The 25,343-nt window shown below is 46.6% G+C and overlaps 1 protein-coding gene across 1 annotated transcript; it reads left to right on the plus strand.

Moving 5' to 3' along the window:
* The first annotated feature begins 4 nt into the window (after positions 1-4).
* On the plus strand, positions 5-25,059 carry LOC149360337 (disintegrin and metalloproteinase domain-containing protein 10 homolog). The gene is made up of 10 exons (XM_089567836.1): positions 5-199; positions 1,218-1,442; positions 7,063-7,255; positions 10,428-10,609; positions 11,452-11,629; positions 15,267-15,426; positions 15,826-15,924; positions 18,634-18,824; positions 23,676-23,881; positions 24,895-25,059. The coding sequence occupies exons 1-10, from the start codon at positions 5-7 to the stop codon at positions 25,057-25,059; spliced, it is 1,794 nt and encodes a 597-aa protein (XP_089423962.1).
* The last annotated feature ends 284 nt before the right edge of the window (positions 25,060-25,343 follow it).

The following is a 25,343-nucleotide window of genomic DNA, read 5'->3' on the forward strand; positions in this document are numbered from 1 at the left end:
GGCCATGCTGGACGGCGTGTTCACTGGTCGCATATCGCTGTCGCCCAACGGCGACGACGACTTTTATGTGGAGCACGCTGGTCGCCATCTGTCTGCGCCCTTCCACTCGTTCATCTACGCGGCGCAAGACGTGAGCTTTGCCGGCACCGGATGCGGCCTCGAGAAGATGCGCCAAGGAGGACCGCGGACACTAGTCAAAGTAAGCAGCCTTCTCGAGTTGCATATTGTGGCCAGTTGACTCGAGCATGGCTCAAACAATGTACAGCCTGTATTTCTCCCTACGGCAGCAGAACACACTATTGAATGTCGTATATGTATAGATATACTACAACAAGAGTACTGTAGTTACGGCTGACGACCCTTTCCAACAGACTGCAGATTCGGAGAAAATAATTCGAAGTTGAAATAAATCTCGTACTGTGCGCAACAGGGTGAGTATACATGTCTAAGTTCTGTTGGCATATATTTAAGAACGCAAGCAGTTTTCATTGTTCAGGTACTCACATAGGCTCGCGCTATGGTGGTCGGGGGGCTGTGTGCAGAATTTTCTTTTTGAATCTTAGAGCGACAGAAGTATCTTCCGTGCTGATGTTCAGGGAGAATAGAATTCGATTTCGCATCGTGTCTCTTAGCCCTTGTCAATTTTGCTTTGTATTATCTGCCTCTTGCGTGCGGCAATCTTAGCCGCAATGGAGGGAAGTAACATCGACGTACAGCCTTTGTCAAAAGTTAGGAGCCCAGGGGGTTTTCTTTTGAGCCACACTGTGTCGTTCTTAACAGATATATAGCGATAAAATTTCCCGGACATGAGAAGATTTCTGGTACTGCCTCCTGCATTAGGTAGGACTTCCATGAATTCTCCTGGAGTCCCAGTATAAAGCTTGGAAGTGAACCTCCTGGGCTTTAAACTTTTGACAAAGACTATACTTGGAAAGATGCAAGCCATGTATATCGGCAGTATATTAATTCTAGAGGCCCGTGTGCTGTGCGATGTCAGTGCACGTTGAAGAACCCCAGGTGGTCGAAATTTCCGGAGCCCTTCACTGCGGCGTCCCTCATAGCCTGAGTCGCTTTGGCACTTTGTGCGTCTTAAACCATACCTGTATCTGATTGGCGCATCCCACAGAGGAGCGAAAATAAGCACCGTGTTGGAGTGCTTCAGAGTAATTTCAGAGGTAATTTGCACTCAAGGAGCTTAACCCATTTTCCTACAACAGCCCAGGAGGCGCAAGCGCCAGCGGCGCAGGCTGGCGAATGCCCAAGCACTGGAGGCCGCCATTGTTGCCAACAGCAGCGCCACCGCACGCCCGAGCGCACTGCCCTCAACCAGCCAGTTGCTGCATGGACGCGTCGGTGGCAGTGACCCCCGTGGAGACGTGCGCCCGACGAACGTGCAGCGAGTGTGCAATATGGAGCTCAACATTGATCACACTTTCTACGAGGTGGGCAACACTGTGAGCCACTGGAGCCTTGATGCGCAGTTTTGCTGTCTTGGTACTAAACCGCTCGATAAAAAATTGGCAGAGGCTTAGCTTGGTTAAGCCCGGAAGGTTGCGGAAGCAAATTACGAGCAAGTTTAGCGACTACAGTAGTGAAAGGCGAAAGCCTGAGTGCTGCACGGAACGCCGGAATTAGCTTAAAGTGGTATTGAGATGTCCACTAAACCACAGAGTTGGTAAGGCGGTTTTCCTTTCCTCCAAATCAACGCAGTCTACAACGCTATGTCAGAGCGCATCAATGAACGCCACAACAGAGGTCAAGCTAAAGGTCAAACGTCGATTCGCCGGGACGACGCTGAAGGCTCAAAACCTAGCCTAGTATAGCTTTCGCAATAAAAGTCGGAGCCAAAATACCCTCAGGCGGGACGTTGCCATTGTAAGATGCGCGCGTCTGTCAATGTTTACAAGATACCTATAGCTTAATCGTAAACGTGAGCTCTGGAGATACGCATTTGAGAAGTTGACATGGAATCAAAAAAAGAATTTACTGAGTACCTGAAGCGTGAGTACCCAGAGGGATGAGAGACTTGGAGGCGCGCTCCGTAATGCTTGCGACAGGGCGTGGGCCCAAATGCTTTAAGAGCCAAAAGTGCGCGATCGGCTTGCATAGGTACGCTTTTCGTTTCTTCCTTTTTATTGTGCTTGTAATCTTGCATAGTGGATGAAGGCTGTCTACGGTACAAAACATGAAATAGAATGCAATTTCTTATCACACTACGCATTTGGCATGCCTTCTGGTCAACTGACCGCGTCTGCGGTTTTAAGGCGATTCTCTTTAACTGTAGATTGGCTTTCATGCTTCCGTGCTGTATTATTGGAATTTTCATTCATCTAAAAAAACTATACTGAACTGTGTTCACAACCTCATAGAGTAATTATTGTGCCTGCTCTCCTATTCCATAGATTTCTAATCAAAAATATTCTGGTGTTCTTTTTCATTGAAGCATGTGTTTAAACAGCCATCTGGTGTATGTTTGCAAACTTCGGCGCGAAATACCGCGTCAGCTATATTCCGGTGTACTGTGCGATGTCAGTGCACATTAAAGAGCCCCAGGTGGTCGAAATTTCCGGAGCCCTTCACTGCGGCGTCCCTTATAGCCTGAGTCAGTTTTGGAGGTTAAACCCCCATAAACCTAAGCATATATTCCTTTAAGACACCATACCCAATTGTGAAATAAAAATGGTTGCACGTGCATTAATGTAGAGTGTGCTTCTCGTCCAGTCATTTTGTGTGTGCTACTGTAGCGCTTTGTTTGAAAAGTTAACGCAGTGTACCATGTTGACCGTTTATTAAAATCTATCATTCGCGCTGTTGTGTACGGTGTCTTAAATAAAGATAATTGCAGTGAATTCTCTCTCTCGTGTAGCTTTCGTTTACTTTCATGGTTAGAGAAACTCCTGCCCAGGTACCTGTGAACTAAACAATGTTGGGTTCTGTATGCCCTGTTTGAATATTAACTCCACATTAAAGTTTCATTTAACCATAGAATGGAGAAGGTATTGTGAACGCTTTCTAGAATTTCATATGCGCCACGTATGATTAAAGACTTCACTAATAGCATATGTTCCCCGAAAAATCCGGAAGGTGTGAAGCCTGCTTTCCTGGTTTGATATGCTGTTTTTATTTTTACGCGACAGTGTATGGAGCTTGTTCTGCTGATAAATCGGCGTCGGCCGTCGTGCTGCGTCAGTCGGAGAAAATTCCAGAAAATATAAAAACTAGAATATAGAAGGAAATCATTAAAAGATAATAGCCGTCTTTTGGGTTTTGAAACCAGGCCCTCTCCTTACCAGTTGTGCACGCAACGCACAGGCCACGGAGGGTCGTTGGTTCGAGTGTGTTCAGGGGCGACTAGTGAACGTGTTGTGGTGTGTATGACTTGGTAACATGTGTTTCGGATGTGTGTAGCCTGTAATGAGGTCGGTAATGGGATGTGTGTAACCTGTCATGAGGTCGATAATTCTAGTTGTAATCGATCACCGTGATCTGCAATACAAATGTGCGTTCGTAACCGTGGGAAATGAGAAAGAAAAGGAATAAAAGAGAATAAAAAGTAGAAGGCGCTATCGCATCTACTCTTCAGGCGAAGCTTAAGCGGCCTCCTATTTATTCTCGCATTTTACTTGTATTTATTTTCCTGTAGTTACTATACCTGTTTCTTGTTTTGTAGTCATCATCCTGTCGTCACATGCAGTTCTTACAAGGTTATGCAAGGGGCATTTGCTCATGCATCGTAATAACTACCTTGCTATTTGTGTGACACCAAAAGCACCACAGTTGCTAAAAACAGCCTAATGTCATATTAAGCGAAGCACAAGAGGATTTATTGAAAACACGTTACAAGGTAGTTTTTATCTGCTTAAAAATGCTCACTGTCTTCGTTAAACTAATAAAGAGAGACTCCTTGAAAAAGTGGCTGCTTTTTAACTTTTTTGAAGGAGCATACTGTCCCTTTCTGATGCGGTCTTTGTTAAGTTCGAGCGCGCAATCGGATCCTCGTTTGCATGTGCTCTTGTGTGTGTTACCACTTCCTAATAGTGTTCGCGATCGCTCTTTTTGGGTGTGAAAGTTTTTGAGTGTGACTGGCTCTTCGCTGCAGAAAGTGTCTATAAATTACGTGTGCTCACGGCAGCTTCCTTGCTTGTCATCCTACCTGATGTCACCAGGAACGCGTGGCACCGTTGTAAAGTAAGTAAAATAAAAAACAAACTGCAGCCAGCACAACCACTTTTATTGCAGTGTTCAGCTGATGCACATTCACCTGTGGTGTGAGCAAAATATTTGCCTCAAACCAGTTAAACATTCCATGACGTAGTCTTACAAAGTACCACACATTCGCCCAGTGTTCACGCGAAGCGCACCGTTGTGCAATACGTCGAAGAATCTTCTGAAACATTTTCCCGCACAGCATTTCTGCTTCGGTAGCCGTCAATGGGACAAGTCTTGCTGTCTTTTCTGTTTATCCGTTCTCAACTTAGGCTGCTACCTAAATGTGGTGTCCATTCATCAACGTAAACTGATCGAAATCAGTACCGGTACTTCAAGAAATGTATGCAGCAAAAAAAAAACGCCACTAGATGCAACCTTTGACAATAGCTATATATTTATCCAATTCTGCAGAAGAAATACGGTCCAAGGGTCAAGCTTTATACACAGTGGCCACCCACAGGAACTAGTTTTTGCTGAACACGATGACGCTGCTACTGTGCCCCTGTGTACGACTTCAGAAAGCTCGTATATTTCAGAAGCCTTGCCCATATGCGTGGACTCAAGTAGTAGGCGCGGCAGTTCGTTGCTATGAACGCAGCAGTGCTTGAAATCTACATCTATAATTTGTCTCGGGGACAATGATCATTATCGTCGTGTTCTGATGTATAGAGTGGCGAGCTAGTTTCCTAGGAGCGAGCAAGTTGTCCGAGCTCTCTCATAAAATATCTAACAAATGAAGGCGGGCTAGCTGGTGGGTGACAATGGAGTGCGTGTTGCGACAGCGCAAAACGACGAGGAACGAAGTTGAAGTTCCGCGTCTTGTCCTGTGCTTTCCTCCCTTCGTTCTCCGTCGTTTTGAGCGGTTGCAATATGCACTTCATTGTCTCGCTCATAGGATGAAATAACTCTGTGGTGCCGCACGAATTACGGCGCTTTCGACGCTCAGCAACATTGAATGTAACAACAACGCTGCTTCTCTACCATAGTGACGCAACCAAACTAGCTGGCTTTGCGATCTCTCTAGTCTCTGCTTAGCCAACTAAGAATGCATAAGGTGACATGTCCATCCCATGTATTGTGTGGGGCACCGCCGTGAATTGGCAGCCGTCAGTCAAATTTCTTTCTTGCACGTCCTGGAGGCGTTTAGTTAAGGCTGATACAGTGGAACTGTGGGGCGGAGATGGCGCCTGTTTCTTGAAATGGTCCGGATCGTTTTCACCGTGAATGCTGTCCTCTGTGTGTGGATCACAGCATTGCGCTTCGGAAGATATCAGTGTGATCTGCGAAGTTAGTTGCTTCCAGTGCACATTTCTGAGACGAGGCTTTGGCTCAGTTTGGCTAGACACAGAATTATTTGTTGAAAAGTAAATAAAAATGCGGTACGATGATGTGTGCTTAACTTTCGGTCGCTTCGGCTAGGGACAAAAAGGTACGCTAACTCTTTAAAACTGGATCGTGAAAATGCAAGAGAGTTCTCGTCGTTTGTGACGATCATTGAAACGGTTTCGAACACTTTGCTACTTTCTTACTTTCTACTTACCGCAGATGGTGTTGGCAGACATGGGCGGCGACATGGCAAAAGTGCAGGCGGCCATTACGAGCCTCGTGGCCACTCACGTCGCCTCTGCCACGGAGATTTTCAGCCGCACTAACTTCAACGGCATCACCGATATCTCGTTCGTCGTGCAGCGGCTGCGGGTACAGATTTAGAAACTGCCGTCGCCGCGCAAACAACGGCGTTTGCGTAGGAGCTACAACAGCATAATGGATAAAACTATGCCACCTGATTACTGCTAAACTGATTAAAATACTCCCTATAAACTTATTCCATCTGCCTCCCCTGTGATTCCTAACATTTCTCTCGTGCGCTTTACGACCAGTTTATGTGCACGCCCTCGATTTTATATGGCATGTAGTTACGAGTACTCTGGGACTCACCAGTTGCTCTCTTATGCATCCATGTAAAAACTTCGCGATTTTTTTTTTACCGTAAAGGTTCTTATCGTGAATTTATCAGTCCTTCATAATGCTTCCCATGTCCTCTCCGTAAGTTTACCCCAGTTCCAAAAGTACCGACTTACAGTGCAGTATTACTGACAATGGAGGCAGTCGCTGATAAAAACACTAGGAAAGAAACAAACATGAAACAACCGACCTCCGTGTTGCGAACACTAGTACTCTCAGAACAGAGAAAAGCGAAAATATTTGTAACAGCTGAAAACCGGGGATTTTTTTTTTACTGATGTAGAGTCCTTTAATTAATTAGAAAGGATATTTTTGTTCATAGTTCCCATGGATAGGAACTATGAACAAAAATACACTCAGAACTGCTTCGGACGGTCGTCTTTAATAACTGCGCTTAGGGCGGCTATCCTTGCATCTCACAACTTTTCTCGGCTGAAAAACGCTATTTTATTGCTGATATGCGCGCGCCTCAAGTTGGGTATTTCTACCTCCACTCCAAATCAATTTCGTGGCGTTCATGATCGCGTCGATTAAGCTTACCGTAATACTTGGGAATTTAATTCTTTCTTTTGTACTAACGAAAAAATCTCGGATTGACAGCATTGTTTTAGCAGTAGCGGTGTCATAAGGCCAGCCTTTCATTTTTCTCTCTTTACTGGCTGATGTAAGGTCCGCGCTTTTTAAAGTAGCCACTCTGTTATTAGGAACTGGTCCTCCATTTTTCTAGACCGAGTTCAATTTGCCATGAGGGCTCACTTAAATCGAACCTCTCACTTGCCGTAACCAGGTAGAGTGTTATAAGGCAGCAATGTACCGAAGGATGTTCAGTAATCAAGAGCAGCGCAGAATGTCCGGAGATAGAAATATCCAGCGGTCGCCTCTTTACAGATCAACGACTCGACTGCTTGCGAAGGGGCGGCACGCGAGTCTAACCCATACTGCAGCGACACGCTGGATGTGAGCCACACGCTGGTCGAGCTGTCCAAAACCAACCACGACAGCTTCTGCGTCTCGTACCTGTGGACGACGCGGAATTTCCACGGTGGTACGCTGGGCCTCGCGTATGTCGCCGAGCTCAACGGTGCGTGTCATCACCCGGCAGTCGAATGGATGCTATGGGAGCGGAGCGTGACCCCGTTGATTGACTGTGGAAACGGAACCGTGGTTCTTTACTCAAATCCTCCACCCACCCTTGCTTTTACTCGTACTTAATCGTGTGTCACTAAATGCGGACCTCACTGGAATTACGGCAATATCTAACTGCTCAGGTGCAGGCTGCAAGTAATACAACTTGAAAAATACCTTCTTATTAGAATACTACAAATAAGTACCTAAACCGCCAATATCAATGGGTGCACTATTTGGAAAGAGTTCTCATTACAACAGGGCTTTTTTATTGCACTGGCTGAAGTAGAAATCTCGTGCAAAGCGAAATTTGATGTACATTTGAACTATCGTATCGTACATGCTTGACCAAGGGAAACACATAGAAAGAATGGTATAAGAAAGTCACAGCTATTACGTGAAATAAACCGGATACTAAGCAATGTGTGATGAATTGGCACCCATTGAAGTGAAGGCAACATTCCTCTCAATACAATGGAACAAGACTTCTAAACGCAGCTGATAGCTCAAAAGGATGGTTCGAGCCCGGATGCCGTTGGTCTGTTATATTCCGTATATTATATCTGCATAGTTTTGCGGACGGAAGTAAACACAGAAAGCCAGCTGTGGCCAGAATGCACTACATACAGCATATTCATTGAACCATGCCGGGTGGAAGTAGAGCCACTGCGCGCATGTGAGGCTGTAGTAAACATAGGTCGCTACCCCTAATTTGCCTGCTCTACAGAAGATAACACTTCATCGATTACACTACACAGTTTTTTCTCTGATTTAGAGTTTAGTTTTGGCTGCGGCATTCAAATTGTCTGGTTCATGTGAGGCACACAAAAAGGACGACAAGATTGCCATTTGGTCGTTTCACATCGCAGCGGCTTTACCCAAGTCTTGTCCAGAAGCTGGAAAGACGAGGGAAGAAACATGTATGCCGTTTCTACAGCAGCGGGGTATGTGGCTGTACCGCGCATCTATAATGAATTTCGAAACGAGATGAGAGCGGAGATATACCCCCAGGGCACCTATAATCACACAATTGACGGCATACCTAGCTACACGAGGACACTGCATGCGAGTGAAAGATATAGGAGTTTGCAACGGTGTAGAAATGGAGTTTATAGAGATGGGTTCCATGAGGTGGCAAAGTTATTTGTGTGCTCACACTAAGGATTTAACCAACAGCCTGTAAGAAAGTTTTATTACTTATTCAAACCATGCCTAGCATGATTGGCTCCTTATTAAACAAACTGAAATTTCTAGCATGGGAATAAACACCATTCTGAACAAACGCTCCTATGTCTGAATATTTGATACGTTATTCCATGTTGATGACTTAAGTCGGTAGCATAGCAGTACCATCTGCATTTCATGTAGGGAAATATTCATAAGTGGCTTCGTGCAATCCGTTGTGCCATTTATCTTTTCTCGATGGATAAATACTTTCTCGGAATTCGCTAACATTCTAGGTATCTCTAACTTATTTCTGGGCTTTTGGAACTTACTATACCACATTTATATTTAAAGCCTAGAACTACTCGGATTTATTAGTGCTCTTCTGTACTCCGGGTCGTAGAGCCCTCCGCTAGATAAACATGGGCGCTTTTCACGAACTCGAGGCCACACTGTGACTCCGTTCACTAGCCTACAAAGGATGAGCAAGAAGGGAACTACAGCATTTGCCTCCGTTACGCTGGTTTTTCGCCGGCACTTTCAGGCGTCGTTGTCAGAAGTTTGCGGTAAAAGAAAGATACCGGTGAATGTTACGCAGAATGTTGCGGAATGTTACGAGGGTGTTTGCACGATAATTACAACAGCCGCAGAGTATTGATGCGGGAGTTCTTCAGTGCATGAAGAAACACGGTAACCGGAAGCTTCAAGGTTAAAATGGAATGCTTGGAGGACAGTGACAGCGCACTGGTTAGCACATATGGATCCTATATTTTGCAAGCAGATGACTTGCCATAGTAGAAAGACCTATGTGAATTCCAGGCTTTTTATTAACATCACTTAGCAGAGATGAAATAAGGACACATTTAAAGGGTAGAGTTTCATGCATAACAGCCTCTCTAATGGCGTGTTACGACATTCGTTTATGGAAATCGGTGATCTTTTATGACGTAGTGCGGGGCGGGGAAAACGACGTAAAGGCTTAATTAAAATTACAATTCCTTCTGATTTTTTTGGCAATTCCCTATTGCCCGTGCCCTTGGAGTCTCATGAATCGGACAGTCAGGTCAGGTCAGGGCAGGTCAGGTCGGTCGGTCGGTCGGTCGTTCGGTCGGTCGGTCATGCGCACAGCTAGTATGAATCGAATAATATTATTATATGAACAAAAATGTATGATAGGCGGTTTTACGTAAATAGTAGTTTTCATGCCCTGCTTACGAGCCAAGAGCTCAAGGTCCTGGTTAGTTACCCCAATAGCACTGCTTTCCGGCAAAGACATCCTTATCGCCCTCACTTTCCGCCTATACATATGATTAGAAAAATATATTCATATTTGGAGTGCAAGTGTTTAATTAAATTTATGAATGAAAAAACGCACGAAGGCACAGCTTTATCCGTTAATATTCATGGACAGCAGCAGACGAGGTTTCTCGATCTCGATCTTTTTGATCTTGCTTACCAGTAGTGCTAAATGCAATGAATTACGCTCCTGGTTTTTTCATTTGCCAGTTCGCGAAGATCCTTCATCGTCTAAGTTACTGATTTTAAATTTCCTTCAAAGTGCTCTTGACCCCGCCTACCGCTTGACTTGACACCGGTCTGTTTAAAGCTCCAGACAGCCTTTCCTCCCTTCTTTTGTTTATATCTTTGACAGCACCAAAAAAGGAGGGAGTGTTGATAAAAATAGGCTACCAGAATCGAAGCACCGACGTCAATTTATCTTGAATTTCTTAAGAAGCGCGGTTCTACTTATGCTCACCCCAGAAGCAGTACTCCGTAGCGCCCACTTGTTGCACGAGCTGAACCTGTAACTTCTGGTCGGGAAGGTCGCGAACATCATCTCAGGAATGGGGATATTATCATCGGTGGCATTTTTTTTCTGGTAGCATTCCACCCTCAGACAGCGACCACTACCTTTGACAAGCCGGTAGTGCTCGACCGGCATGTGGTGCCGCTTTTATTTTCAGGAAACACGGGCGGCATCTGCGAGAAGTACCAGGCGGACGTGGGCCTCCAGATGTCCGAGTACGCGGGAAGCGTCAGCCTCAACACGGGGCTCGTCACCTTCATTAACAAGAACAGTCGCCTGCCCCTGATGGTCTCCGAGATAACTTTCACCCACGAACTGGGACACAACTTTGGGTCGCAGGTACGCAGCCGGAGCGACACCCTGTGGTTATCCTTGTTTGTTGATGCGAAGTTCTCCTTGTATCTTGTGTAGGTAAATAGGGCGCTTTGTGTCTTTGAAACAGCCCCTAAACTCATGGAGAAGACGAAATGATGTTGCATTGCATCGAGAAATTAGCCCGTGGGAAAGACAAACAGGGTAGTAATAATTAAAAGCAGTGTTGTAACCTAAAAAAGATGAGCAAAATAAAAATAGGTGTCACCGCCACCACGCCGTGTGAGCGAAAGAAGTGAGATAATTTAAGATAGTATTTTATTCGCGGAAAGCTGTAGCAACGCTGCACCGCAGTTCACTTACAAGCGGCCAACAGGAACTCCTTTTTTTGTGTTCATTTGACAGCGTGAAAAAAAAATGGAGGGCAAAAAGGATCTATTAAAAATACGACATTTCACAGCAATGAAATTGATCTTTGCATTCTTGATACCATCAACACAGCCAAAAATGCCAGGAGATTGATTTCTAAAGAAGATAAAATTATGATGGTGATGTCCTAAGTGTCTCTTTAAGAAATATTTTGTTATTGGCGATTTCACATATTACCACCTATGACAAGTGGGCTCCTTGCACCTAAAAGCCGTACAAGTTGTCAATATTTTTGTTACCTTACATTAGTTGTCAGGGTTAAACCGCTCCAGGTACTTCCTATAGGCATCCTTTATCAGATAAACTACATTTACATATTTTTTTATATAGTGTGACCTATACCAACTCGCCATTTCATGGCACAGTTACTCGGTTACTGTTACTACGATTTCTACGACTTTTTTCAATTCTTAAAGACATTTCCTTTACCTGCGTCACAGCACGACCCCCCGGAGTGCGTGCCAGACGGCGGCGTGGGCAACTTCTTGATGTTCGCCAGTGCTTCGCACGGCACGATGCCCAACAACCGGCGCTTCTCCGTTTGCAGCATTCGATCCATCTCGGCCATCCTGGCACAGATGCTCAGCGGCCAGGGAAGCCGGGCCAACTGCTTTCAGGGTGAGCGCGGCCTTCTCGGTGTCCCATCGGACAGCGCCAGCTTAGTTTACGGTAAAGCAGCTCATGAAACTACATCATAAAGAGGCACTGAAGGCAACTGCCATCCAGTTATGGCCAGTGCAGCTTTTTTAGGTCGTCACTACTATTTGTGAGGCAACTGCTGAATATTCTGAGATACTCACATGATCATACTGATTGGAGTGGTCCACCTTTCCGGAGTAACTTTCCGCAGATTGCCTCAGAAAACAAAAGGAGTGCGTTTTTGACAATAATTTTGGTTCACGGTTAATGGGCGGTTTAACCTCCATAGCAACTCAGGCTATGTGGGGCGCCATAGTGGAGAGCTCCGGAAATTTCGACCACCTAGGCTTCTTTAAGGCTTCTTTATAGGCTAGCGCTATAACCTTTGAGCCACCGCGGCGGTCTGACAATAATTTTGAGGCAGCTATGGAATATCATAGGATACTGTTGCGAACATCTTGATTGGAATAGTTTAATTCTCCGATGGGATAAAAAACCATAGTTTTAAAGTGCGGCCTGCTCTCGCACCTACCAGTTAGGACTGCCCTAAAAAACCACCAGGTAGCCATTTCGGCATAAGTAGAAGAAATGCACAACTGTTCCGAAGACGGATGTGCATGCACTGCATATTCATTGTTATGGAGTGATATTAATCTTTGCCTGGCTACACACACTACAAGACGAAGCCCTCTCCCATACATATTGTTAACCCTCCTCTCTGCCACGTGAAGCCACCCAATCCACACGAACTTCTTAATCTCAAAAGCACATCTAACCTTTTGCCTCTCCCTGCTGCGCTTGCCTTCTCTTGGAATCCACTCCGTTACCCTTAACGAGCGTTGGTTATCTTGCTTTGGCATTACATCCCACTAGGATGTCAGTAACTCGCGTATGTTCCTTCTACCACTCTCCCACCTGTCAATTTCTGTTCTATAGCTCGCTGCGTTGTCCTCAGTTAGAGTTGAAGGTGTTTTGTTTGCTTCCATATTTCTGCTCTTTAGGTAAGACCTATAAGATAGAGCTCTTGTATACTTGTCTCTGGTGCAATCTTACGATATGCGAAAGAATTGTGTTTGTAAGCATGTTCTCTTTGGAAAAAAATGCGCTGTCTCAACTTGTTGCATATGCTTTCAGTAAGAATTGTCTGGAATTTTTTCTCGAATACCGTCGTTTGTCTGGTAGCACAAGATATGTCTGTTGCCAGAAATATGGGGCTTAAATATGTTCCCACCGGTTCATTCAAACACGGGGCGTTCTTACCGAAAAAGGCCGTGTTGCAACCGCTTTGTAGTGAGTGGCGCTGTAGCGTAGCATCTGGAATCCGCATCCTTGAACCAGTGTCAACACACGCATTTTGCTTCCGAAGTTGACCACTATTGGCGATAGCTGCATTTCGTTTTGTTCTTTGCAAGCATACACAAAGCCTCTTTTTGAAAAAAGGTTTGGTCTCTTTGTATTCAAAACTGGGTGGCCATTATACAATGACCAACTTCTCTTTGTCATCGGTACCTTCTTAAAAGCATACAACTGCTGGTTTTTGAAGATCTGAATTGGCACAGTAAGTGCCTCACTGCTCAGTGGACACCTCACCTAAACCATGCCGTTAGTGAAGGGAATAAGGTGGAAGTCACTGAAAGAGGTGCTGTAGTGAGGCACGACTGAATAATTTGGACGGAATCTTTAATGTGATCTGGCATCTTTAATGTGACAGGCGCCTTCTGCGTTTCGCTGCCATCGAAATACGGCCCCTGTGGTCGGGTTCGAACCCAGGTTCTCCGACTTAGTAGCCGAGCACCATAACCACCCAGCCACTGCTGCGGGTTAAGAAGCATACAAAAACTACATTTCCTACAACGTTTTAGATCTTTGTATGTCTGGTAGACAGCGATGCAAGTGGGGGGCCCCAACTGGTTTAAAGAGAATGGAGGATCTCAGTAACGCACCGGCTGAAGGATATGCGCGTTTTTTTTTACTATCGGATAGGAATACTGCGAGCACCCTCAAAGCAGCTCCGTTGTCATTTTTTATTCTTAATGTGAAGAATGTACTAATTTTTGAAACAGAGCTATGAAATAATTCCTGTTACAGCCACTCGAAATGGTGTCTGATGAGAACTCCTGAGCTTTAATCAGGGCGATCCGAGGCTCGTTGTTCGCTTCGCAACTAATTAAATTCACGCATTTTTTTTTACATCATGAATGAAACAAGCGCACTCTCGAAGGAATGCTAAAAAGCCTTTCCGAAGCAGTTATGTGAGCACTAGGGGTACGAATTAACGATGACTGCTAGCCCAGAGCTACCTCACGCAATGCCTCATGGACTTCGATTTTTTTATTTATTTATTTATTTATTTATTTATTTATTTATTTATTTATTTATTACTACCTCACAGGCCACGATGTTGCACAGCTTATAGCTGCATGTTTTAGGTAGTCAGAATTTAAACTCCGCTTTTACTTAGCCCTCAGCGTATGTTCAAGGTCTCACAATGGCGCACAAGATAGTATGGCAGGCTTCTAAAACACTCCGCTACTGTGTGCTTATAAGACCAGTGAACAGTTCCGTACATTCTTTTACTCATGTGCTGCGGAGTGATTCTTCGAATAATTGTGGTCCATTCATTCGTCAGTGGAGAGTGTGCCCCTGAGACCCATTGCACGGAAGGCGTACCGCATTCTAGGACGGCTCAGAGACAGTACTAGCCACATGGCAGTTTTAGGGACTCTGTCTGTTGGAATTGTCCCTTTTTTCGCCCGTGTCTTACCCTCGAACTAGGTAGTACGCGAGGCATCTTAGGCTGCTTTCACAAGTAGGGGAGCCTTCGCGATCACTACTGAGCTGAACATCGCGCAGGGCTTTCAATGATTCTTTTTGTTCTTCACGTGCCACCGCTTTCGGCCGTGTCTGCTTTTCTTGCTGGAGAGCGTTTCGCCTTTCCTCTCTTATACGTCATAGCGCTAAGAGTCTTTTCGTGAGCCTGAGCGACGCGTTTCACTGCCAAAGCAGACTCACATATTTGTGTGCTGCTACTTAAAGTTGTCGTTGGTGAAAAACGTCAGCTTATACGCTTCTCGACTATTCTATGTAAAGTGCAAAGACCCTGTGGAGGCATTTGTGGCGCGAGAATTCGAAGCTCCGGAAGAATGGGTGAAGCACAAGTACCATTGGAAACAAGCAGCATTACAAGGCTATATTTAAACAAGTACCTCAAAAGGCTCAATCGATGGTTTAAGGCCTTTAGGAATCATCGTTCCTCAGCTGCTCTTCCGCTAGTTCCAGTCTTGCTCTTGCCTGTAGAATCGCAAATATTTTGCTACTCGAGAGTACTCGACGCAAAATGTCGCAATGTTTCAGAAAGGTTCAGACAACAGTTGGCTCTCATGTTCTTTTACAGGATTGGCTTCATATTCGGCTTCAATCACGGCGTACTGTTCGCGTTCACATCGCTGTTCTGTACGATTTTCGCCTTAGTTTCGGTCCAATGGCAGCTAGCGCCAATTCGTACTGAAGAAGGACTACTAATGTTCTGCGCCCCAATACGAGGCTTAGCACTTGAGAGGGAAGTAGAGCGCATTAGTTAACGAATTAGCTGCGCGCACCGCTGTGCCTTCTGCAGAGACGCGCGGCCCCTTTTGCGGCAACTCGATCCGGGAGGAGGACGAAGAGTGCGACTGTGGATACGACTGGAGCGACTGCCGCGAGCTCTGCTGCTACCCGCGTGAACACGGCCTGCTGAACCGCAAAGGATGCACTCTGCGGCGGGACGCCAAATGCAGGTACGCCTGCAGCAATCATGCCGCCAGCACGAGGCCACCAAATGCTGATTTTTCAGCGCATAAATGAATTAAGCTAGTTGCAAGTCAGATTTACGCAGACTCATGTTTGCGTTGGCGAACTCCAGGCCTGCACCCACTGCGGCTGGAGACAGTACCATTCCGAACTAAAGCTATAAGCTATAACTAAAGCGTTCCTAAAGCTATAAATGGCCGCAAGTTTAGATAACCCTTGATCACATCTTGTGAGATGTGAATGCCTTTGCTTCTTTACTTTTGGTAGAGGCGGTACATCTGCCAGCAGAACAACGATATTTCGCATGTTTTTGCGGACACAGGACGAGCACCCTTGCGTTCTCCGCCGATGCTTTACTTTCTCCATCGGTTTCCGCTCTTCCGCAGCCCTTCAAACAGTGCCTGCTGCAGCGAGACCTGCCAGTTTCACAACACCTCGCGTGTCTGCCGGCCTGATGACGACTGCCGATTTGAAGCCTACTGCGAGTATCCTTTCCTTAGCGAAATATCCGTGGGATTTCTGCCCAGCTTTAGTGCTGATAACGGCTCGATAGACAGAGAAAAGTATTAGCACAAGGATGTAAGCACGCCGCCTGTTGAGAAGCTAAACGCCAAAACACAAGAGGTCCAGCTTGAGCCCGAAAGCGTAAGTTAAATAAATGACTGCATGCTGTAGAGAGCCATTGGGAGAGACGTTTCGGCTGAATAACCTTCGCATATGTCTACTGGCACACCTTGTTACATAATGCGTTAGACTGCTGCGAGCTTCAGCTGCGATAATAGGGAGCTGCAAGTTGTACTGTAACCATACGGGGTGACGACAGCATAAACTTGGAAGCATGAGTCTAGTTGAGCGTTAGAAAATAAAGGCGCTGCGGTGTGTGAGCAGCGCACTTGCTCTCAGTGGCCGGTACTTGGTTCTTTGGGATCTGAACAACTTGATTCGAACTGATCAAGGGCCAATGGTGTTTTTCCTAGCCTTATACGCTTAAAATCTGTCTATCCGCTTTATGCCGGCCGCGACAAGTCTACTTATTCAATATATTGATATTAATATTTCCGTAGCTCTATTGGTTTACTAGGACGCAAGCGTAGATGTCAAATGTGCGTTGAGATGCCCCTTCGCGTCTAGACTGCGGGCCGTCTCACAGACTATGGAGGTCACCTCAGCTCTTTACGAAACCTTGGCTTCGGGCAAGCCTAGACGTGAAGTGTGCGTTGAGATGCCCGTTCTCGTCTAGACTGCGGGCCGTCTCACAGACTTTGGAGGTCACGTCCGCTTTTTAGGAAAGCTTGGCTTCGGGCTAGGTAGCATGTCTTCGCGCGAATACTGCGGTGAAGAACTGCATGCTACGCAGAGCGATAACATTAGTTTTCGAAGATCCAAGTGTGATGTACGTATCTGTCGAGGCTGGAGTAAAAGGGAGAGTTAAGCTAGATCGGGCACAATTTTGAAGGCTAAAACAGCAGTACAACAAAGGACGAAGAAGAAGACAGGACAACTTCGGTCGTATCTTCTTCCTTGCCCATTGTCGCAGCGCAGTTTGTTGCCTTCAGAATCTGTCTAGGTTATTCGCAAAAAAAATCGAATCTACTTTAATAGTACAGTCGTGTTCAAAAATCCACGGCCCACGGCTTCAGCCGGCGAAACCGGCGAACGCCGCACATAGTCTTTATCAGGCGCGTTAAGTAACAGCTCGAGAGTGAGGGTTGAAGGCTGTCGTCACGCGGGGCACTCTCGCAGCAAGCGCCGGTCGGAGACAGCAGCGCCGCGGTGCGGCCCCGCAGCCGCTCCGCCGGCTGAAGCCATGGGCCGTGTATTTTTGAAAACGACTGTACATCGTAGGCATGAAAAAATTCAGGGGGCACTTTGACTGTCTAAAGTGCGTAGAGGCGAAAGCGTATCCGCACCACTTTGACTGCTGCTGTGGCACTGGTGGCGTCACATGTAATTGAGTACTAATTACTAAGTGATGACAAATCGCTAATTAATGGTTAATTACTGATTAATGCCTGAATACTATTTAACTGCTAATTAATGACGATTAACCTTCGCTTTAGGAGTGGAAAGCGACAGCGTGTTGTAGCGCTGCCAGGGAGTCCGCGGAACGCCACCACCCCCTCGGCGCGATGCCTTGCCCTTTAAACGCAACGCTTTTTGAGGAAACGAAATGGCGCAGTAATTTTCTGCCATCTCGGTGGACACCTGAACCGCACCGTAGAGAAAGGGAGGAAGTGGGAGTGAATGAAGAAAGACAAGATTGCCCGTAATGACGAAAATAAAAATTGTATTTGAGGAAAGGAAATTACGCAGTAACTGTCTCACATATCTCGGTGGACACCCGTAAAAATTCAGGGGGGCACTTTTTTGACATAAAGTGCGGTCACTGATGTGTGGATAAGCTATTAAGTTTCAACTCTAAGAGTGGAACGCGACAGCGTCTTGCAACGCTGCCAGGGGGTCCATCGAACGCCATCGCCCATTCGGTTCTACCTCGCTTGTCGTTAAATTGGTTTTTGAGGAAAGGAAATGTATCTGTGTCTCATATCTCGGTGGACACCTAAACCTCGCCAGAAGCGAAGGGAAGAGGAATGGAGTGAGCGAAGACACCGTATTCACTAGACGCGCCTTTGTTCATTCCAAACCATCGAGCTGGCATGGCGGAGTGGATAGCATGCTCGTCTCGCACTCCGAAGACCGGGGTTCGATTCCCGAGCTCGACCAATTTCCTACTCGGTTTTATTTAATTATATGGCCTGACTAGAATAGTTAATTAGGCTAATTGGGTAATTAAGCAATTAACTAAGCTCAGTCCCACTTACTTGGAGCATCACTATACGATCCCTTCAATTGGTTGCATGGTTATTAGCCAAAGTACAACTGGCCCCGTTTGAAATTCGCCCACTGTGACGTCACGACCGTTTCGACCAATTGAAAAGCGTGACATTTTTGCCGACAACTGCTGCTTACAACGATGAGACATTAAAGGCTTTCGCCTTAATACTCACGAATCCTGGACTAACCTGTGGCCAGGAACCGAGGGAGTAATCGGGCCTCGCAAGCGGCAAAAAACGCTGCGGTTGCTGCACATGACCCAATGTTTCCTCCGCTGATATGCGAAAGACGGACGCTGGGCAGTTTTTGATGTGAATTGTTTGGTGCCCTTGACATAATGGCCTTGTCGTCGGCGTCAGCGGCACAATCGGCGAGTGCCCTGCGTCGTCCGTGAAACGGGACGGCTTGCTCTGCAACCGGGGCACCCAGGCGTGCGAGGCCGGGGAGTGTGTGCGCTCCGTGTGCCGCCTGTATGATTTGGTCGAGTGCCACCTCACCGGGCCGTACCGCACGCCAGACGAGATGTGCCTGATCGCCTGCAAGGAGGAAGGTATGGAAAGCAGCCTCACTCTGTCCTGCTCTGGTTTGTCTCGCTTTCCCTTGTGCAGTATATAACAAAGATCTGAATAAAGGGAAGGAATCGATAAACATATTCAGGGCAATAATAACGAGAAAATGGCTTTTGCGGGAATACCAAACTTTTTCAAAATTATTTAAAACAATATACTAAACCTTTATTTGGGCGCCAAAGGGAACTCAGTCTCTGTAGCACATGTGCTTATTTCTATCGCATATCGTCGTCAGGCAGGAGCGTGAGAAGCAGATGTGAAGGAGACGAATGCAAGCCGTTTGTACGAAAGCCCTGTCAGTCCGAGCGACAGGTACCAGTGCAATTCCGACCACAGGCGCCTGTTCCGTAGCGCTCATGTCTAGAATGAAAATAAAAATTCACTGCGTGCTTCGTTAGGAGGACGTTTTTTTCCCGGTTCGCAACTTGTTCAGCCGTAGTGAATCACTGGTCTGCATCGCCTGCGGCGGTAGTAAACCCCTAAACAAAGTTATTTTTCTGCTATGCCATTAAATTGGCTCTATCTAGTGCTAGCTTGTGAAATAAGTTACATTAGACTTTGCGGCTATTACTTGTTTTCATCTAACATAGACGCACATGTTTTTTCTGTTTGTTAGGATTGTTTTTTCTGGCGGAGTTTTTCTTTTTGAGAGCGCCGTTCTGAGGTACATGCTTTCCTTACACAAGAAGAGACGCGAAAGTTTGGCTTCCTTCTATATGCACTAACCCCGACAACATCGATTTGCATACTTACTGGGTTAAATGAAAGCTCCTGTGTGCAAGCAGAAGAATAAATCCTCAGGGCTCGTTGTCACAGGAAGCTTCCTGACACGCTTCACGAGATCCGTTTTTTTCTGCTCCTGGAGGGTTTTATCGATATATTGGCGGCAGAAAAACCTGCACAGTAGGTCTGAGTAGTGATTTCTGGGATTCATTGAGAGGCGGTACTTCCAAGGCGAAAACCCTTGCAACAGCTCCACCGCCTGTGCAACTTCTTTGTAAAATGTTCTGGCTCACACACTGGCTGAGTTGCGGTCAACCGTCGGCCCATATTCAGCGAACGAAAATTGAGATTAGCAGCCCGAAGAAAAACATTTCTCATATCGAAAGTATATGAATCTTCTAATCTTAAGCATCACTTCCAGGTTCAACGCTCCAAAGTAGGTTATTGTGGCGCATAGGCTCAGCGATGGAACGCGATATAAAAAACCGCCCAACATATGTGAAGCATAGCCGCGAAGACTTTCTCGATAGTGGTCACCCCGGCTGTGCAGAAAACCATCCAGCAAACAGCCGCATTAGACATGTAGCTCGAGTGAATATGGCAATGTGTCTTTGCCACCAAGGCCAAAGCTATACTTTAGCAGCAGCTATAGATTTTCGGTCACTATCGGTTGCTTTTACTAGTTCCCATTACAGAATTGATGACCATGTAGCTTCCAATTCTATCGCTCCAGGCCATTCCGAAGAGTTTATCGGGCTTTTCGTTCTACCCTCCTAGTCAAGTACCTAGTTCATTTTTCTAGTTCACCTCAGCTCCGGAAGGCTGACTGTCGGCTTGCCAGCAGCGACCTTACTTGGTTCTGTCTGTGTCGTCCATATGAAGCTGCGCTACCAGCGTATGAGAAGCCACGTAATTCTTGGTTGCCCGGTTCTAACCACAATAGCTCTGGAGACAAGTGTCATGAGAGACATGGGTGCCGGGTACAAGGTGCACACTAGAGCCGACATCTGGTCACATTGTCGTACCAATCTATTGGCTTTAATTGTGGTGGGCCACATAGGCCACATGAGTTAGGGGCGTCTTCACGACCTACCCACCGGATTGTTAGCTGACCGGCCCCAGTGAGAGGTGGCAGCTATAATAATCACTGGTCGCTCGGGAAGAGAAACTTGGGGCTCACAATCTCCACCTATTGCATCACCTGCCATCGCAGGCCAGTGGCGCATCGCTTAACCGCTGCACCACTGAGCCAGGAGTGGTATGACGCCATCCAGGGATCTTTGATTGTAATGTCGAAATTGAAGAATACCGCATATATGGGCATAAATAGTACATTACGTTATCGCGTCGTCCTTAAGGTGAAAGTATCCCTGGCACTTTTCCTCATCAGCCAGTAGGGAGATTGTTGCTTCCTTAATGACTTCAGGAACTTTGGGTAGTTTGCTTTTGATTTCGCTGAGTATGGGATGCGGGGAGATATCAGCGCCGTAGAGCCTGCAACACCACCCGCGCGCCGCCCGACAACGCTGCCGCAATGAATTGCCTCATCTACGTTGTTCCGTGTGAAATGCTCACTTCCGAAGGTACAAAATCGTTTCGATGGCTGCGCCTCGTACCCTTGGCTTTTCACCACGAATGCGAATCAGTTCGCCACACTACCATTGTTCCGGATAAGCTTGAATATCGTCTTCAGCCTTTCATATATCCTCTGTAACTTTTCCAAGGCACTGCTCGTTAGGCTCAACAAGGTAGTCAAGTGTAACTGAGAGGTGCTGAACTGCTGAAGTTTATTTTTTTCTTGGCAACTTTTTCTCGACCAGTTTCTATGGCTACAGTGCAGACTTTTGCTTTCAGCAACTCTCACAGTACTGTGTTTGCTTACCCAGCTTTAGGCATGCTGTTCTCCTTATTTACTTTGTCTTTGAACTCGTCGTTATACAGAACAGTCGCCTTCATAATGCCAGTTGCTGAAGCTTTCTCTCTTCGACAAGTTACGAGCGCTAGCCCGCATGAAACAAGACCGTGGTCCGAGAAGCACACGAGAGCGACGGTGTAACCACGAACAGACGCGAGCACGTCACCAGAAATGTAGATGCGGTCGAGGCGGTCCTGATTCGTGACAACCGAGCCGACCGAGTGGGTGTAGCTGGTAGTTGACAACGCTTGTTCCATTTTCACGACAGCGAGAGGAGAGTTGCTCAAGGGTTCCCTAAGCACTCGAGCCGATGCATCCACGTTGCCACCCCGGGCCGCTCCTTCGCTCACTTTGAGAATGCAGTTAAAGTCGCACCCAAAACAACTGGTTCAAAGAAAAAGGAATCTTTGTTGGCTCCTACAAGTTAAGAGGGTGGTTCTCCCAAATCCGCGAGTCCAAGGTCTGTTACAGCCTGCCAGGCCATCTTCTAGTCCCAAAGATGGTCGAAGGTGTCCTAGGAGGACAACACCGCCTCCCACTGCTTGCGGCATCTTCTGCTGCTTTCTATATCAGAGCTATTTTCGTCGCAGATCTATCGGCCTTATATGTAGATTGAACACCCACAACGCGTGCTAGCTTCCTCCCCACAAGGGTTTTGGTTAGGCAATAGAGACGATTAGAACAGGGGTGCCCTATCGATTAGTGGAATAGGGAATACGGGGCACCAGTGCGCAGGCACAGACTTGCGATGCAATATTCGTGTAATGTGTGGTTGTTTTATTTTGATACGCTTCCGAAGCAGGCTTTGATGAGCCTTCAAAATTAGACGGCCAGGTGATATTGTCATTCTTCGCGCAAGAATATGATGCAGTTGTGCGTGAGTATTGACGCCCTTTGTTTGGCAGCAGGCACTGTATTGTGACAATGTTCACTCGAGCCCTCTAGGCGCCTTATCGGCGCGGTCTTTCCTCGTTGCTGCCGCTGGTGTATGGTCTCGTCTTTCCGCCAAGCACGGCGTTACTGCGTCGGGCAGCTTCGAGTGCTTGATGCCGCTGCGATGACCGGCCGTTTACCAATTCATGTTTCGCTTCGCTGCAAGACAGTATAAGCTATATGCTTACAAGATGAAGTTCAAGGCGTAAAAAACAAAAAGAAAGAGAGCCTCTCCCGCACCATTGCTGTACCGCGGGTGCCATATACTCACACTTCGCTACTCACCTCCATAGACGTCTCAAAAAGCGTCATATATCGCCGCATTCTCAGTTGGAAGTCCCTTCGATGCCACTAAGCCTTTCTGAAGCGGCAGTGCTGGCCTCCGCATTACCAGTGATGTTGTCTTTCTTTAATAGCAACTTTGACAGCTCATAGATGAGTTAGCATTTCAAGCGCAGTGCAAGAGAAAATGGCGACCACCAACACATGTAGACAGATATACCGAACCTTAATATACCAATTTGGATATAATGAACTTTTATGTGTTGAGCTTGAATACAACGAACATAAGTATAACCTCGGATGTAACGATTTTCGGTGCGCTCACCTTGCATATAACGAACTTAAGTATGTCACTTCGGATATGACATGCTCATGTGTGTTCAGCACGGATAGAACAAAACTAGTGGTGCTACCTCGAATATAGTAAACTATAGTATGCCAACGTAGGATATAACGCACCGAAGTATAGCGCCACAAGTTTGCAACCAGCAGATGCCTTCTTTGTTGGGGAGTTACAGCAGACCACAGCAAAGAGTGGAAACTAAATATAATTTTCGTCTCTCCGTTCGTATCCAGGGGCTAACGGTCGACGTTACTCCTCAAATGAATAAAACTCGCTTGGAGTGTGTGGGTCACAAGTGTATATAGTATGAAAATGAGAAAATTTAATGTTTAAACATATACAGTTCTGAGATCGTAAATGTGGTAAATATGTGTCTTAGTATCACCTATAAACTATTCCTTGGTAGTCACCTCCGAATGGCTTATAAGTTGGGAATAAGCCTGTATCGAAGAACATGTTCGACTGGACGTACCAAGCCGAGCAAGAAACTCCTGAGCGCTGCGAAGAAAGGAATACGCAAGCGTCCTCGACTTAGCCAATCAAACAACTAAGGTCGTGCGAGCAGTTACTGGAACTAAGGTGTAATAGTGACGTGATGCCATTTAGGCGATAGCCTCCGCCATTCTTGGTGCGCAGCTCCAGGCAGCCAGTGTATGGAGGCCTGCCACTACGAGCGCATGAAAGACTTCTGCAACAAGAAGATGGAGCCCGGGGCGCCGTGCGACGACATGCGTGGATACTGCGACGTTTTCCAGCGCTGCCGTCTGGTCGACGCCGAGGGACCACTGGCACGCCTACACCGGATGGTCTTCGGGGGAAGGGGAATACGCAACGCGCTCGTGGTACGCATGACTAAGGTAGTCCTCAGGTCCTCAGGCAGCACTGGAAGCCTGTCCATGCATGGCCAGATCACTCGAACGTAGCGGTCACCTCAATTGTTGAAAGCACTTTGCAGAGATGTTTAAAGTAACCGTCATCAGTGTTTCTACTGTGAATTTGTTTAGTTATTTGTATACATATCTTGAAGACTTGTAGTTGCTATAGAAAGGGGTGGTGAAGTTCGTACATTAATTGCAGTACAGAGTCAAAAAGGGCAAAAGGAGCAATAGGCACTTTGAAGTTGATCATGCTTAAAATATTACATAATCTGCCTCACAGGTAAAAATGAGCCTATAACATATAAGGCACTTCGAACAGCAATCTTAAAGGTGGGTGCTGTCAGAAATGGAGTCTGTGGAGGCAGGAAACGGTTGCAGTCAGTGGCGGGTTGTGACATAAAGAAATAATCGTGCATAATAATGCGACAAGATGGCACATCAACTTTGTGTACATGATCAATGCCAGATGAGATGTAACTGGGTGGGGCGAGAAGATCTATTTGGAAAGGATTAAAGTAATATATTTCATGAAGCACCCAAACTCGAAGACACCTGCGGCGTAGTTACAGGTGAGGGAGTGTTACGTTTTTTCTTCATTGACGAGGCGCTAGAATGGCAGGAATGTTTAGACAGGCTTCATGCACATATCGCATATTCGCTATACCTTTCTCTTCTGTAGTGCACTTTTTATTCATTCTTTCTGTTGATTAGAGCAGCCCATTCAGTGATGTCATTAGGTTGGCCTTCCCACCTTTGTATTTCTCCCAGCTTTTGCATAAGCCTTATGGCGCATAATTTTCATGGTCCGCAAGTGTTAGCTGGTGTTACAGTGAAAAGCAGGGATGTTAATAATGTTCCCCAGGCACAGATTCGCAGAGCAGAAAGGATCGCACGTGGTTATGCAGTTTCCAGAATTCGTACAACACATAATGAGACGGACACTCTCAGATACCTGACAACGCATACCCTGCGTGCAGCGCTACTGGTACCTGACCCTGATGGCTGTGGCAGCGTGGAGCGGCCTGACGGCGCTCATCATCCGCCTGTGTGCCGTCCACACGCCCAGCACCAATCCGCACATGCGGCCGCCGCGCAGGATTGCCGACGTCGTGCCGTCCCCCAAACGGTGGCTCCGCATCTGACCTAGAAACTGCACTGCAAACGAGTTTTGACTGATGGGAATCCATTTCAGCTTTTTTAGTATGACGTTGGGTGGGGCCATACGGAGGAAAGGATGATGGAGGCAAGTGAACGGGAGGGCAATGCCTCACCCCTCGTGACCGACAAGCGAAGGCCGCGACGCAAAGTTTCATCACCTGTTGCTTGCCTCGGGACACTATCTTGCCCCACCCAATATGTTTTAGCGAAATCTCTCAGCGAGGCAGGCATCCCATTCTTTTTTTGCATCACGTACTGTTCCTATGTG

Source organism: Amblyomma mixtum, chromosome 2, assembly GCF_055824585.1.
Source record: "Amblyomma mixtum isolate Tamu chromosome 2, ASM5582458v1, whole genome shotgun sequence".
NCBI lineage: Eukaryota > Metazoa > Arthropoda > Arachnida > Ixodida > Ixodidae > Amblyomma > Amblyomma mixtum.